The following is a 16,935-nucleotide window of genomic DNA, read 5'->3' as shown; positions in this document are numbered from 1 at the left end:
CTTCCACCCTAAGTTGGTTTGATTCGTATTTAAAAGGCCGTTCACAATGTGTCCGCCTTGGTAACCTTACCTCTGGCTGGTGCAATCTCTCTGCTGGTGTACCTCAAGGTGGCGTTCTCTCTCCTCTCTTGTTTTCTATTTTCATTGACTCTGTCACAAAGGTCATTTCTTCCCACTTCCATCTCTATGCAGACGACTTGCAGCTTTACAGACATTTTCCCTGTGCTGATGCAGAAGCTGCCGTTGCTGCCATGAATCGTGACCTGGATGCGATTTGTGATTGGGCGCAGTCCTTTGGACTACAAATTAATCCCAGGAAGTCTCAGGCCGTGATTATTGGCAGCAGATACATGCGTAGCAGGCTAGATGTTGCGTCACTACCACCACTGTGTTTGAATGGGGTTCAGATTGACTACGCTAATTCAGCGAAAAACTTGGGTGTTACTCTTGATACCTACTTATCGTGGTCGGCTCAGGTCAATGAAGTTAGTCGCAAAGCTCTCTATACTTTTCATACGCTGAAATGTCTTCAACAGTTTTTGCCCTTGAAAACCAAGATTTCACTTGCTCAGACGCTCATACAACCCATTATAGATTACGCTGATGCCTGTTATTTGGATGCCACCGAGGAGCTCTTAAATAAACTTGAGCGCTTGCAAAATCTTTGTATTTGTTTTGTCTTTAATCTTAGAAAGTATGATCATGTTTCTCAATTTCGCAAGGAACTCAAGTGGCTCCCAATTCGTCTTCGCAGGAACACTCGCATTCTGTGTCTTTTATTTAATATCCTTTTCAATCCTAAATCTCCTTCGTACCTGCGGGAACGCTTCTCCTTTCTCCGCTCACCTGATGCGTCCTGCAGGACACATCTCAAATCCTTACTTAAAATCCCTTCCCACTCCACTGATTTCTACTCCTACTCGTTCACCGTGCACGCTGTACGGAACTGTACTGTATGGAACAATTTGCCGCCTGAGCTGAGGAGCTGCCAAACTGTTGCTTTATTTAAACGGAAGTTGAAGGAACATTATCTGTCCTTATCATCATAGACGCATATAGTATTTAGTGTATTTATATATATTTATTTATTTATATATATATTACATATGTATTTAGGTTAATGTTAGTAATTATTTTTAGTTATAGCTTCTTTCTTTTTTGTTTTTTACACACTATCTGCATCTCTTCTTATTCTAACTCTCCCATAACGGGCCTGCTGGAAGAAATTTCTGTTGAAATAAGCTGTGCCTATGTACTATGTGTTCTATCTTTCTTCTTTTCTGTACTCTGTGTGTGTATCTGTGTACATGAACTATTAAATAAATAAAATAGTTTTAAAACATTTAACTACGCCTGCCAAATGTAAGGTTTACCGTTTACCATGTCTATACAAATATTATAACGCTGCAGAGTTTCTTTGTTTGTACGCGCTTATCTCAGGAACTACTGGTATAGACCATTTCTTGAGAAAGACTAAAGGATATAATTATACCATAACGCTATTATTAAAAGGTGCAGAGGTGCCGAACAGTAATGTTATATGTAACAAAAACGGGAAAAGGCTGTGGTCACTCTAAAACCGATAAAATAATCTTTTCTGTGGTTAAAACCACCACATAATCTCTTACTTGGACTTGGCTTGACACGCTACCGCATGCCTAGAAACGTCAGTCAATCTTCCCGACTTGTAACAATAATTGATATACTTATGATCCAATTTTATTTTCTGTATACCATTTGTCAAAAGCATTTATTGATTTATTTATGTACACACAACATACAAAGAGAAATATAGAAATTAAAAGCATTGGTATTAAACTCTATGGAGTAAACCTTCTGGGCACTGCAGTGCAGTGGTAAAACGCGGTAATTTGGTATTTAAAAGGTAACTGTTGGTTGCGATACACACTGTGACTTCTGATTGTATCGGGAGCGCGCGTTTGTTTTATTGTTTTATTTCTATCGTCGTCTGCGTGAAAATGTGACACTGAACACTTGGATTTTCTTTAACTAATTAAAGGTGAGTTTAGTTAAGACTGAGTTTGTTGCTTTTAGAATAGTTTTCAACGAACGGGTTATACCACGACTGTTGACGTGAAGGGACCGGCAGGAATATTTAGGTTTGTTGCAAATGAAACATTTTTTTTTGTGCAACTTTACTAGGATTTTTCGCTTTGGATAAAATAATAGTTTGTTACGATTGCAGGTTTTAAAACGAGAAAAGCAAAATGCAATTAGTTTTACAGAGTAAACTTACGAGACACGTAGATTGAATATCTGTTTATACTATAGTAAAATCTTTATTGATTAGTTGACGAAAACGTTTATAAATTACTGCGTTGTGTGCGTGTATTGTATCACAAAAAGAGGCATTTACTAAACAAAGTTAATACAGAGTTAAAAATTCTGCTTAATTGTATTTTGTCAGCATTCTCATAAAAATAACAGCTCAACGTTGTCCAGTTTATTTAATTAATATCGTAAATACAGCAGTTTCGTAGAATAAATAAAAAAATAGCAAACATTTTCTCTGTTTACATTTTTACGCTATAAACAAACGAAAAATGGTGTTAAAAAATAAATTTTATATCATGGCGGCCACGCGTCCCGCCATGGTTCACAGAATAACAACAAAAGGGCTTCGTGGGCCGTTATTTTCATTGGTACACCATTTAAAATATGCTAAGTGTGTACCTATGTTACAAATGATACTACATTTATGTGCTTATAGGTACGTAAATGAACAAAATGTCTGACTCTTTCTCCCTTTTCTTATTTTTAATTAATTTCGTGGCTTCTAAAAGGGTCAATCGTTTTCCTGGGACCCACGGAGCTTAAGTGCTTTGTAGATCCTGGCTTACAAGAGTTGCGATGACGGGTATGTGTGGTGGACTTGACCCAATAAAGAAAGACTTGTAGGTAAAACACCGTTTAGTTAATTGTTAATGTAAAGATTGATGGTTTGTTAGGGTGAAATGAGGCAGAGTGTCAGGTCTGCTGATCATCGAGATATTCAACGAAAGTTTTCCGTGTAACCTTCAGTGTAGACCATAGAAGAAGCTGTTACATAGTTAAGGCCTGTACGAGAAAGAAGAAGAGAGAGAAAAAGAAGAGGACGAAAATAATTGTGTCCGGTGTCATAGTGGTTTTGAAATACCTACCTTCTATTCTCCAGTCAAATATTGTTCTGTTGCAAAGTTGTAATATAATATTCATTATGTTATTATTATTTTATAAATTTATATGTCCATGGCACACAAAATTTTCCTTTGTGTAGTGTGAAGGAATGTTGTTAAAAACATTGTGATCTTAAAAAAGTTAATGAACCTACAATTTATTTTAACATAAACAAATTGCTTTATTTACATTAAAATTAGTTTTATAAGTATTAGTCTCTTCATGATATTTTTAATTACATTCCAAAAGTACCTTAAAATGGAAAATCCGAAATGTAATTTAATCGTGATAAGCGCCAGGACAGCTTATAAAGTGAAGCACACATTAGACTTTATATTTAAGCTAGGGCCAAAGCTCATAACCTAAATATTATACATCAAAGCTGTCGTTTCCGGGAGTCGGAAGCGCACAGGACAAGTGTTTCCTTTTTGCTTTAACGTAGGAATAGACAATATAGCTTTAAAAGTAAATTCGTCATGAGACCTTTACAGACTCTCTTTTAAGGTAAAAAATTAAATATGAAACGTTATCGTCATGAAATTGTAATAGTTTTTTGAAGTGTAAAACGCTTTCGTATTTTAGCACTGTTAAAATTGTTTTTCATTGTGTCATAGGAGTGAAATTTTAAAACTGTACAAATGAAGTTATTCTGAACATTGTTACAATAATTTTTATCCTAAAAGTATTCGAATCAATGAATGCTGGTTGCAAAAGTTTCTAAGCAATTTAATAAATTAAGATATAATATTATATTTTTTCTATGCTTTCTTCAGAAAAAACAAAGAATTTTTCGGTTAAAATATTTATAACTAATTAAATAACTTAGATTCCTTGTCCTAAAATAAAGTAAGATATAATAGCTACATTCATGACTCTATCCTCCGACACTCAGATAAAACTTACAAAACAAATGAATCATAAGAAGAATAGAGAAACTATTACCAACAAAGTTACAGAGATCGCTTTCAGTAGAATGTTGGCCAAAGATTTATTATCCACCTTGAGCTGTAAACACTAGAAATACAGTGCCGTGTAAAATGAATAGACCACAGTTGTCTGGCAAACACTTTACTTGAAATATAGCGTCAAATATCTCTTAAAATTAAACTAAACTTTTTAGTGTTTCATGCATTTTGGACGAATAAAAGGCACAGGCCTCTTCCCATATGTATAGGGAAGGTTTGCGTATTTGATTACCACGCTAATTAACTGCAGATTGGCCTTTTCAGATTCCTATATGAGGTATCCAGGTTTCTTAGAATAATTCAGATCTTTCAAAGAATTTTTACATCCGTGCGACACAAGGATACTAATTATTTATTGCGGGAGTTACAAAAGTAGAGGCAAACGCAAAAATAGGTTCTTACGTTGGGTTCGAGCCTGTTATGAATTTTTGCTTATTTTTTATTACGAAAAAAAAGGAGTATATGAAGCTTTTGCAACCAAAGGATACTACTGCGTTACTACAAACCATGGAAATGCTAACTTCATATGAAACATTATAAAATTGATTCCCACCATTTCAAACAGAAAGTATCTTATTTCAATAAAATAAAATTTATGCTAAATTGCTGAATATGATTAATATTACATTTTCAAATTCGATTGCATGTTTGTCAAAACAACATTAGTAGCCGCGGGCAAAAGTTAGTACCTACCAAAATAGAGCTTTCATGCGATTGAATTTCATATTTCAGGCATTGTTATTTATATCAGCTATTATTGTACTTTTATTGATTATACAGCTGTATAATTTCCCGCCCTTGGCTCGCTGCAGTCCTATCGATTGCTTATAAACGTTCAATTTCTAGGAATATGGTCCATTACGTAATAATACTGACAAAGTCAGTTTTATTTATAGTGATATGATGTATTGATCGTATTTTGTTCTAGGCATATGTATTGTATGATGTAATTTTAAAACTCAATGTTTAAATGGTTGGGTTATATAAATAATCTTAAAAATATTTGCAGGTATAGTTTTATCTTGAGAACAGTAATTGGGATTGTTTTCAAACAATTCGTAATAATATGATTTTTTATTTTTTTATGCTCATGTTACGTCTGCTATGTGATAAAGGAAGAGTAATTGATAATGGAGTTTGCAAGATCGATATTCAAATATAAAAATATATATTTACAATTAACATAATCCAACAAGAGAACATCTACTAATCTATAAAAACTCTACACAAAGACCAGGCGTAGTGTTGAGCGACACAGTTTTCAATGCGCTAAGTGCACTAATTCCGCTGACAGCATTTAATATTTAATGAGCGTTACGTCGCGTGACAATATCGATCTTACTACTAACGCGCCCCAGTTTCGTTAAGCTTTCCGCCAGTTAAGCCTTGGCCCGTATTTGTTCCAACTTTTTTCAGTCATTCGTAACTTTATTTTAAACTGGTAAACGGCATGATGTGTTTGAAATGAAACAAGTGAATTTCGATAAATGTATTCGATTTGTTTCGACAAAAGTGAACAGGTACAGCGAATACACTCCGGGTTAGTTTTTTGTTTGAGTTTTAAATGAAAGTGTAATTTTACGTGTGCCTGTGCGCTGTGCTCGCGTTTCCGGGTTTATGAGTCTATTGAGAGTAGTGAATACTGTGCTGTTAGCTATTAATTCGTCAGCATTGATTTATTTGTCTGTTTTATACAACTCAGCGGTTGCATATGATACACAGGTATTTTGTTAATACTTGACGTGAAATGTGTTTTCCAGGTGTTAAAAGATAATCGCAATATATTTTGAATTGACAAAAATTTGGCAGAGAATTGACCGTGCTTTTTTGGGCATGGAGTGTTTGAGTATAAATTTTCCCTCAGCATTGCTACAGTTAGATTTGCGCAGTAGCTCCTTAGGGAGGTGTCCTTCTGACTGAAAGCTCAGGCTAACGAATTCATTCGACGCCGGTACGGTCCGACGAAAAAAATATAAGAAAAAAACTAAAAGTCACATTTGGCTGTTTGTTGAACACCAAAGCTAAAACTGTAACTTTGTCCTTTCAGACTCGACCATGCTTGTCCTGTTCTTGCTGTTGGCTGTGACTGCGGCGGCCGTGGTTGACGTCGACGTCACCGAGCCCGCGTGCCCCTCATGCATCCTAATGAACACGACGTGCTACAACATCTCATACCTCTTCGACCTCAACGCACCTTTCAGAAAACAAGTAGTCATCCACAAAATGGGAATACTCCGATCCCAAAACAAACTATTCTTCAGTTTCGAACCAACGATCGAAGATGTGGAATACTATAAAACAGGGTTCGTTAGCTTAGACGACCCTAGCCAAGCGGGAGTCATATCAGGATCGCAAATATTTAATTTCGGCGCTTTTGATATCGATCAAGATAATGATTTGGTTTATTTTGGGGGTGACGGAGGTATTTTCATTTTAAATGCAAATTCTAACAGCATAGCTGCATACAGCAGTCTAGGTGATACAGTCACTAATCTGTATTATAAAAACCATGTATATTTCGTTAGGTATAACGACAGAGGTATCATAGAGAAAGTCGGAGATAACTTCAGAACGCTAATGGAAAATTTTCCCATTAGGAAGTTTGTAGTAACGAAAAAAGATAATGTTGTTATTTTCTCAAGCACTCTTGGTTTGTTCGTTGGTAAAGGTGAACATGTGCATCGTATATCAAAGAATGGTTATTTCAGAGGCATCACTATTGATTTAGATGGGAATGTGTACGCGTGGTGGATAGACGGTATTTACAAAGTTGTACTTATGAAGAACTTGCAGCATTCAAAATTAGTGAGGGTTGCTAAGATACCATTCATAGGTGCTATGACTTTCGATAATGACAATAGAATACTCTTCACATCTGATAAGTCTTTGTATCTTATGGAACCGACTGCTAACTCTTGTGGTGTGGTAAAGGTGAAAGAGGATAGAGCATGAATAATCCTCCTTAGTTAACACTTAGTAATCAATGTAAATATTTTTGAGTTTTTCACATAATAATACCAATAGACTATAGTTTTACGCACACGTGTGCTTACTTACAACAATTGTAACATAAGTTTCATGTACTAAATTTGTATGAGGTATAGTTTGAGTCCCAGGAAACTCAGTAATTTTAGCTGATTTAGAACCGAGACGAGAAAAGATCGGTATACTTATTTAATCATTTGAATTCTAAAATAACCTAAGAAGTCTAATGCCATCACCTTGTATTCGGTAATGATGATTAGTTTCACTGAAAATAGCCTCAATCAAAGTTCTTTAATAAGGGCAGCTATCTCTGAATAAATTTTTGGTAATTCCCGAGACTTTGGCTGTAAGCTGTGTCGTGTCGAGGATCCTTCAAACTCTTATACCCATACGTAAGTAAGAGCTTAAGTATCACAATCATTCAATGATAGAAATGGGAAAACGTCAAATGAATTTGTTTATTCTGTACTAACTTTACAAATGTATGAAAATTTAGTTTTTAAGATGTTTTGTTTTGTGTAGATTTACGTTAGTGTTATTGTACTTTCTGATAGCTTGATTTTGGAGCTGTTTAGTAAAGTAAGTTGAGACAAAGTACCTGTGATTTTGTTCGTAGTTTTTTTGTTAATTATCGTGATTTGTCACTTGTGTGAATTTAACTCTACATTTTCAATTCTCACCCTGTATAGTTATATATACTAATCACACTAATATTTCTTCATTAATTGCTGTTTTTCATCAACTTTCCCTACTTTGCTAAGTAGGAAAAAGAAGTAGAATTATGTCGTCTACACTTACCCGCTCTTATTAATTTTCAATTAAATAGGAAATATAATAAATCTTTAGAACGAATACATCATGTTTTATTTAATAACTAATATTATTTTGAAAAATAGAAAGTCTTGGTATTTCTTTAGGAGTTTTTGGCCCGTAAAAGGTTTCTTATTAGCTTGCTTATATAATGTTTTAAATATAATGCAGGTCTCAATTTTCCACTGACTTATATGCAAGTGTCTTTGAACATCTATTATAATGACATAATACTTTAAATCGTATAATATAGCAGACGGGGTTTCCGTTACACGCATGATTGTCCTATCCTAAGTATTGCACGTCAATGGCACTGATCAACAACAGACTTATTTCAAAGCAGTAAAGTTCATTTTTGTAGTGCCTATCAGTATGCTGTTGTTAGTACATTCTCGGGCAATTTCTACAATTGTTTGAGGTCAGGGTGATCTCGGCTAAGCCGCTATAATAAGAACAATGCCGTCAATACTCTGAAACAATTAGCTTTAGTTGTCCCAAGGCCGGGCTTCCCATGATCTCATAGTTAGCATAGCTTACATTTGTACATTAACCATTGCGTGCTAGACAAACTAACATTCTTTAAGGAAGGTTGTAGCCAGCAATGTATGTCAAAGCTGTCAAGCTTGCAAGCTCAAGGTTTTGGAATTGAACTAATTGCACAATAAATTGAAATGCCAAGAAAAAGGATTTAACAAAGAGTTATTAATAGGACTGATATACATCTTAATGGTTTGATACCATAAACACGGTTGCCTCGTAAGTTTCGAATTTAGAAATGTTGAATCAGCCTTTCGATTAATTCTTCGAGATAAGGTGCTCGGATAAATCAATTAAGAAGTTTGGATTAATCAGTTAAAGAATGAAAAAAAAATGGAGATGGTTCGAGATATAAAACTTGAAGGAGTTAAAGACTGTTTTGGACAACAGTGGGATGGCAAGAAAAATACTTTTTTTGCAGTGGTTTCGGGAGATGGATCCATACTCACACGGATACATACATACACGGATCCGAATCTGAAAGAGTCTAGCACCGGTAAGCTAAGGCCTTTAGCCTTAGCTTACCGGTGCTGAGCCGAAGATGCGGGAATGGGGAGGTCAGGAACAAGGAGTTTTCAATCATTGCAAGTCCAACCAATAACCCGATGTGCTTGAAGACATTGTCTGTACGTTTGATGTACTTCATTACTCTGAAGAATATTATACAATAGATTATAAACCAGTCTGTTGAGTATGAATCAACGGACGGAAACGTGTTGTTGTCAACGTAGTAGGCGTCGGTAGTAGCGTGCCCTAATGATGACGTCACTCTATGAATGAAGGAATCTTATAGAATTTATCACTCGATCTCATCCCGCAGACAATTGGGATTGCGTAGTCGCTAAGTGGCCAGTTTTTATATAGAAACGTGTCTTATTCTTGGAGATGACTTAAACCCGTAAGCGATTACGATAATGACATAGCAAGATTATTTATAAAAAAATATTTTAAATAATTAAATAGAAGCTTTTCAGAATGATGGTTAATCAACAAGAATTTGTTTTTAACAATAATATCAAATCGAAAATACTAATAATTTATAATCTATAATATATATCTATATCTATAATCTAAACCATAAAATCTGAATGGATGAAGACGACGGACCTATAACAAAGTTAAGACGTCTTCTTCGTGGGTTGAGTATCCTTGGTCCGGGACGAGACGAAGTGGGACGCTTCCATCTGCTAAGAAGTCAAGCTGGCAAAGGAAGAAACTAGAAGAGCTGGGCAAAGAACCTCGTTTCCAACCGCCGCGGGAGACGCTTCATGCGTGGGCCCATATGACGACTCCCGGCACAGGTTTGATCTTGGTCCGGTCCATGGGCTGGCATGGGTCCGGATCGGTGTTTATGTTCCGCGCCCGTCGTGAAGAACTATCAGCAAGCCCATCAGACATGGTTCCTGCCGGGCCAGCGGGAATATCCGGAGGAGTGTCTGCGGCTAAGGTACATGAAGGGCAAACTGAAGTCGACTGAAATTTATTCATTGTTTTTTGACAGTCGTTAAGTTACCCCTACATGAAATCCATACCTAGGTTGGTGGAGATCTACTATGCAGTCGCTCGAAGGAAACTACGATATGCAGCTATATCTGGAAGACGACTCTCGAGTAGCTTTGAAAAGGGCTAGACAAAAATGAGTGTCTGGCCAAGATCTTATATACGATACATACAGTAAGAAAAAACGTCATTGTCGACTAAAATCATAAGTACGTGGGAATCGTTCTTATGAATTTTCGTGCCAATTAAAATTTAAACTTGAACAATACAGTGTCATTAATATATTTAGACGTTTCATTCGGAATATTTCCAAATACGTGTATTTTTTATGTATCTACAACTTCTATGCGGCTTTACTCACACCATATATTCTCTTAACAAGGGTTAATTACTTTGCACCGATAGAAAAACGTCGGCTTCTATTTTCAGTGTTTCCTTAATTGCTTGTTTCTGTAACGAACACGCAATGTCAAGATCACGTTCTATTTTAAATGTAAACATGCTATTAAAATAACATTCATGTTGATTGATTCAATAGCAAGCGTGCTAGCTATTAGCTTTTTAAAGTTGAGGAATGATGTCGACAATGTAACATCGCATAAGAATAAAAATCATATAGAATTATTTAAGATACCGAAACAACAACTTTGACTGCACGGATTGCCGAGTGGTTCAGGTCGCCACGCTAAAAGCCACTGTGCACGTCGTGTCAAAATCAAAATCAAAAGTTTTTATTTCAAGTAGGCCGTTTTCCAGGCACTTTCAAAACGTTAAGGTGATGGCTCTAGTTGCGCGGTTCCAAAGTGTCACTCTTATGGAGAACAACCGGCAAGAAACTCCGTACTCCATGTCGCGTGTTCGATTCCCGCGTAGGAAAAGTATTTGTGTTATCCACGAATGCTTGTTCTGAGTCTGGTTGTCATTGTGCATGTAATTTGTATATATGTGAAACCTCCCGCGACAGAAGGATTAATTCCTAAGTGCGGGAGTCGTTAATAAAACATAAAAAACAAGTCTTGTGAAGATTATTAGTTTGTTTAGTACATTTGAGCCATTCGCTAGCGTTAGAGATCGGAGATTTTATGTCAGATTCCAACCATTTTAGTTATAACAATAAGTTTTTAGTATAGCAAGTAAAACCTGAATCGTAAAAGATTTTTATATCTTTGGAAATTTATAAGTTTACTTCTTTAAGTACAAGTGCTATAGACTATACATACAGAATATCAACAAAATGGTTATCTGCCTGATAGAATTTCAAACCCTGAACAGTTTACAATATGTTCCCAGAACAGGATCAGAAAAAACAACCTTTAGTGGATAAAGAAATGCTTGTCCTACGCGGAGATCGAACCTACAACACGTCGCGCGCAATCAATTTGGCATGGTGACCTATAACATTTGGCGATGCGCAGTCAAAAAAGTCTGTTTGATAAATAATAATATGGATGGAAAGATATTTTAAAGCGAAAGCGAACGCAGAAAATCCACAAAACTTAACTAACAAAACTAATTAAATGTTCGAAGAGAAACTTTAATCCGTTAACTATCAATTTCAAACTATTTGCATGAATAAATTGAATAATTTATCCGTAAAAGTCTTGTTTATTCTTTCGTAAGCACTCTGTAACTTCCTAAGTCTTTCAGTAACAGCCTTCGCGAAGTTTACCGAAAATTATTTTAATGGAATAAGATATTACAAAGATGAAGTTCAATTAATTTTGAGACTTGTTAGTTTGGCTCAGAATTGATTTTTAAAGTAAACTCCATTTCTACTTGGTGTAAATTTAAATTAGTGTCAATGTTTATTTTAATTTTACTTTTGATATTTTTAGATTGTAATTTTATTTAGATAAGGTCTTTTGCTGAGGAGATAACGAAAACTGTCGGTAGGTATCATTTCGTATCTGGTGAATTCTGGTGGTAGCGTCGACAGACACTAATGCCACAAGTGTCGTAGGATTCCCTGATCAGAAGTTCTGAACCAAGTAAAGATAGCCGAGAGGTTGACGTCACCAAGCCAAGCCTACTGAGCGCGACGTGTCGCCAGTTCGATCCCCGCATAGAACAAGCATTTTGTGTGATCCACGAATATTTGTCCTGAGTATGAGTGTCTTCGTGCATGTGAATTGACACAAACAAGCAAGGATTAAAATTAATGCAGGAGTCATTTGTTACAGTCAATTGTTCAATATTTTTGACATTAGACAATGAAAATCGTACCTAATATATTTAACTAGTTGTTGCCCGCGACTTCGTCCGCGTGGTTTGAAGGTATAAGTTAGGAACTTTACGGAAGATGACTCTTTTTCCATTGTATCTTCGCTAGTATACGATACTATACTATACACAAAAATATTGTTTCTATTTAAACCAGTATTTCCTGAGATTAGCGCGTTCAAACAAACAAACTCTTCAGCTTTATTATATTAGTATAAATAATGACAACAGTATGGCTTTACCGCAATTATACAAATACGCATATACAAAAAAACAGGTATTTTTCATCCATTCGTCATATTGACATGTAGTCATTCATTATAACGAAATGAATACAGTTAAACGCCCAGTCTCAGGCAATGGGTTTCGAACACCATTTCACAATATCAAACGGGAGGCTTCATTGTAAAACAGACTGAACAAAACAGTACATGAGTGAAAGTTCTGCATTGTAAAGTCCGATCTATCTCAAAATAAAACGAGCCTGCGTGCCATTCGAATCGATTTTAATAAAAAAGTTTGAGCGGTTTGGCGATCTGACGAATGTGTTTGGCGTTTCGTGTTTTGAGTTGTGTCGGTTCGTAATCTGACGAGCACGTACTGAACTTATGTTGTTAGTATGACAAACTTATTTGAAAATATGTATTGTTTTATTTTTCTTCGATCCTGAGATTAAACACTGTTTCCAACCCAATCTGATTATGCGTGTACATTGTATTGAGCTTCTCTTACACGGCTGTACCGATTTAAATATATTTTTGTATGCGTTACATATCAGCGGTATAAGCAGTATAAACATATAGTCATGAAATAATGAGAATCGGAAATTAAGAGAGCTCTGTGTCTTTCAGAAGATGATAAACTAAACAAACATTCTTGTATTTGTGAAGACAACTTCAGAACTGTTTATTATTTACATTTCAGAGCTTAAATGAGAAAACTGTTACTTCAAAGGCGCTTGCTTAAAAGTCTTAGTTAAATAAATATTATACTTTTGAACTTGTAAAAAGTATTATAAACGAATCTTAAATTGTTTGGACTATATTACTCATTCCATTAATTTTCTTAAAGTAAATTAAGAAAACTTGAATCGGGTTACTTGTAAGATCTATTTCAATGTTAAAGAACATATATAAGTTAAGCTTTTATTAATAACTAACTGTTGTCTGTGGGCCCACTCGCTACATGTCGAAAATAATCTCACAGAATCACAAATCTTGGTTATAAACTATCCGTATACCAAATTTCGTAGAAACCTGTTCAGTGGTTACGTGAAAGAGTAACAAACATCTATCCATACTTACTAAGAATTCTAGGGGTAATAGGATAAATAAGTTTGTTTTTTCCCATCTGTGAGAACGGCCTTTGAGCAAATCGTTTTTCTGAAGATCGATTGCCACATACCTACATGCACAAAGTCTTTGTGAACTTGTTTCAAAAAATTGTTTAATAATTTTAGCGCCTATAGTTTGGCTCGACCTGTTACGTTCATATTTTTAAACTACTAGCTCACCAATTTACTCAGCAAAAGCCAATATTTTTTACTAGGACCAAGTGGTCATTTTTATACTACGTAACTTACCAACAACGAAAATCCAGGACAAAATCTAAGATGAAAAATAGTGCCTAGAAAATAGTATAATACAAGAGAAAAAAGTGTTAGGTGACTTGGAACAGAGGTTCATCACACTACTTAAAACTAATCAGTTTCGATTTAAATTTTACAAAAAAGCGCATCGTATCTTCAAGACTTACTTAATACTAGCTGTTGCCCGCGACTTCATCCCCGTGGCGTGGGAAGAAAATAATAATATAAGTTATGATTTATACCTACCCTATTTTTTCACATTTTCCATTGTATCTTTGCTCCTATTAGTCGCAGCGTGATGGTTTATAGCCTAAAGCCTTCCTCGAGGAATGGTCTATTCAACACAAAAAGAACTTTTCAATTTGCACCAGTAGTTCCTGAGATTAGAACGTTCAAACAAACAAATAAACTCTTCAGCTTTATATATTAGTATAGAAGTATAGATTAAAACGACTGAAGGACTGACTTCGTCGAATGAAAATGGTATTTGTAACTTAGTAAAAAAGTCTCAGTTTAGAACATTTTAAGGTTTATACAACTAAGTACAGCAACTTGCTATAGCCGCCGCACAATCACAACTTTTTCGTTACAAATGAATTCTTTTCTCGGTAACGCGTGACTCGCATGAACCAGCCAAAACCTCTTTTGTGGCGTTCTCCCACAATGTGTAGTGGGACCCTTAGCACTGTATTGTGTGATTCAGTATTTTTATCAGACGATTTTAGTCTTAAAGTACAATGTTGTAGAACACAGATTCCTGTGACACAGATCTCCTGAAAAGAAAATTCCGTAATATAAAGCTATTTGGTTCCTTATTAGTTTCATTGTATTGATTTTGTTTAAAACGTTTAAGTTATTATTGAGACGATGTGGAATGAAAAATATTACTTGAGCGAGTTAACGTACACTGTCTGATTGCAAACTGAATAAGAATGCATTACCTATTACGACTAGTCTTAACATATGTCTTAAAATATGTTATTACGATTGTTTAGATTTTTTTGATTGGGTAAGGCCCGGGGTATTATGATGGATGATTGTTTAGATTTTATTCAAAGCTAGCAGCCCGACATGTTTGGTTTTTAGATTCCTATACAATACCCTACGCATCTAGTATATACTGTCTTTGGTAAATGAGGACTATTTGATAAATAAAAAAATATTTTACACAAAAATATACAGTTGCGATATCATAAAATATATAACAATGAAAGCAATAAACATTAGTCAAGTTAAAACTGTCATATGTCCCATATCTGTAATTTATTACCATATATTTATGTCAAAGCAGGAGCATTAAATACATTTTCTCGAGAAGTTAAAAAGCGACAATAAGATTAAAAATAATATTTAAAAACGTTTTTTTTTATATTTCTAACGTCTCAACTTCTCAACGAAGTAACCAAATTAAATAGATCTAGACATAAATAAACGAGTTGTTTTAGCCAAGAATTCTAGACTAACAAATGGTACCAATAGCCTTTAAGTAATTGCCTACTCCCGACGTAATTTACCAGGCATTTTATCTCAAAGTGGCCTGAATTGATAAACTGTTTTTTGGGCTTAGCAAAAATAATTAATAAATAAATGATTATTTAAAAAAGCTTTCGCGGGCTAATAATCCAATGTGAATGAACTCCTAATCGGTTTTCTCATTACATTTTTTATCCAACAAGACAGCAAGAGCAAGAAGGCATGCTACGCTAATGCGGTATCAACGCCTATGAAATTAAAACAATTTGAAGGACAGAAGAGAGAGCGAAAGGATATAAGTGGCCTTTATTCCTATACGAACATTTAAAATGTTAAAACCATGATCTAAGCACCACTACTCAGTACTTTTTTTATTAATTTAGTTTAGTAGTAGAGACGTCTTAACGCAAATTCCTATGGTATGAGACTCAGTTTATTTACGCATTGAGAAACAAGTCAAACATGCATAGGCCTTTTTGAATACTTTATATGGCAAGATTAACCATAACATTTTTTTTAAGCAATGACTACCGCTTTTGTTTGCTTAATCCTTAAGTATGTCGCGGAGGGATACTCAAACATTAATGCACAGAGACATCTATATTCAGGACAAGCATTATGTGGACCACACAAACGCGGTTATCGAACCCGCGACACATTGCGCTTGTTCAGTTTGGCGTGGTGAACTACACCACTCAGTCAAAACTTAAAATAAATCTATACATCAAAAACAGAAAATGAAAATGCGATATAAATTATAAATGGTGATTTTGATAAAGATACTTGAGTAGATCGTTTGTCTGAATTAATGTTTTTATTGTTGTTTTATATAAAGAAATAAATATCGGCAGTTAGGGGCGGGCAATAAATAATACACTTTTTAGGTCACGATACTATTGTGCTGAAATCGTGAGGTATTTTCTTGATCGTATTTCGATATCACAAAGGCTTTACAAAGCTGTTTGTTGAATCCATTAAATTACGTAGTAACTGCTTTTGGGATTACTTCTTACTTATGCTGTCACATGTCATGTTGATAGTTCATACAATATTATTTTTGTTATCCTGCCTTAACAGTATAAATTTTTACCTAAGGTCAAACAATCAAAAGATATTATATAAGTAAATTTTTAGAAAAGCAGTTTTTGAAAAAAAAAGAAATACATCTCTGAAATTGATTGTTTAAATCGACAATTTCCCTGAATTTTAAACAGAAAGTAATATCGTTATTCTTTTCCACTTGTTTTCAAAAAGAAAACTCCTTGTGCTACAAAGCGAATAACTTAACATTTTCTTCAGGAAATAAACTAAAAATCCAATACAAAGCTCAAAGTTTCCCACATACAGCCATAAATTTTAAACATCTGACTTTGTAACAATAAATCTTGGAGTAATTTTAAAAACCTTGAACAGTTATTTCTGTAGTTTTCACAAACATGGATGCCAAGTTACTAGCATGTAAGTATTAAGACCAAAGCGCTGCTCTTTCAAAAGAAACATGTAAATACCGCGGCATTTCGGCAGGACTGAAAACTTTCAGTAAATATTCCATTTTGGTATTTAATATTTTGAGTTCAATTGTAACTTGATTTTACCATAACATTAATCATTATGCAAATCGTAAAGTAATTTAATACACAATATGAAAAACAAAAACCGTTTTATAATTCGCGCCAATAA

The 16,935-nt window shown here is 34.8% G+C and overlaps 1 protein-coding gene across 1 annotated transcript; it reads left to right on the top strand.

Moving 5' to 3' along the window:
* The first annotated feature begins 1,897 nt into the window (after positions 1–1,897).
* Positions 1,898–7,981, top strand: LOC113491792. Its single transcript, XM_026868956.1, has 2 exons — positions 1,898–2,020; positions 6,190–7,981. Exon 2 carries the CDS (start codon positions 6,198–6,200, stop codon positions 7,092–7,094), a length of 897 nt encoding a protein of 298 aa, XP_026724757.1. The 5' UTR covers positions 1,898–2,020; positions 6,190–6,197; the 3' UTR covers positions 7,095–7,981.
* The last annotated feature ends 8,954 nt before the right edge of the window (positions 7,982–16,935 follow it).

The sequence above is a fragment of the Trichoplusia ni genome, chromosome 3 (assembly GCF_003590095.1).
Source record: "Trichoplusia ni isolate ovarian cell line Hi5 chromosome 3, tn1, whole genome shotgun sequence".
Lineage (NCBI taxonomy): Eukaryota > Metazoa > Arthropoda > Insecta > Lepidoptera > Noctuidae > Trichoplusia > Trichoplusia ni.
This window is presented reverse-complemented; position numbering and strand designations above follow the sequence as displayed.

What these genes read in the sequence shown, in the direction of transcription:
- LOC113491792 (XM_026868956.1), top strand. Translation starts at nt 6,198, where the DNA reads ATGCTTGTCCTGTTCTTGCTGTTGGCTGTGACTGCGGCGGCCGTGGTT.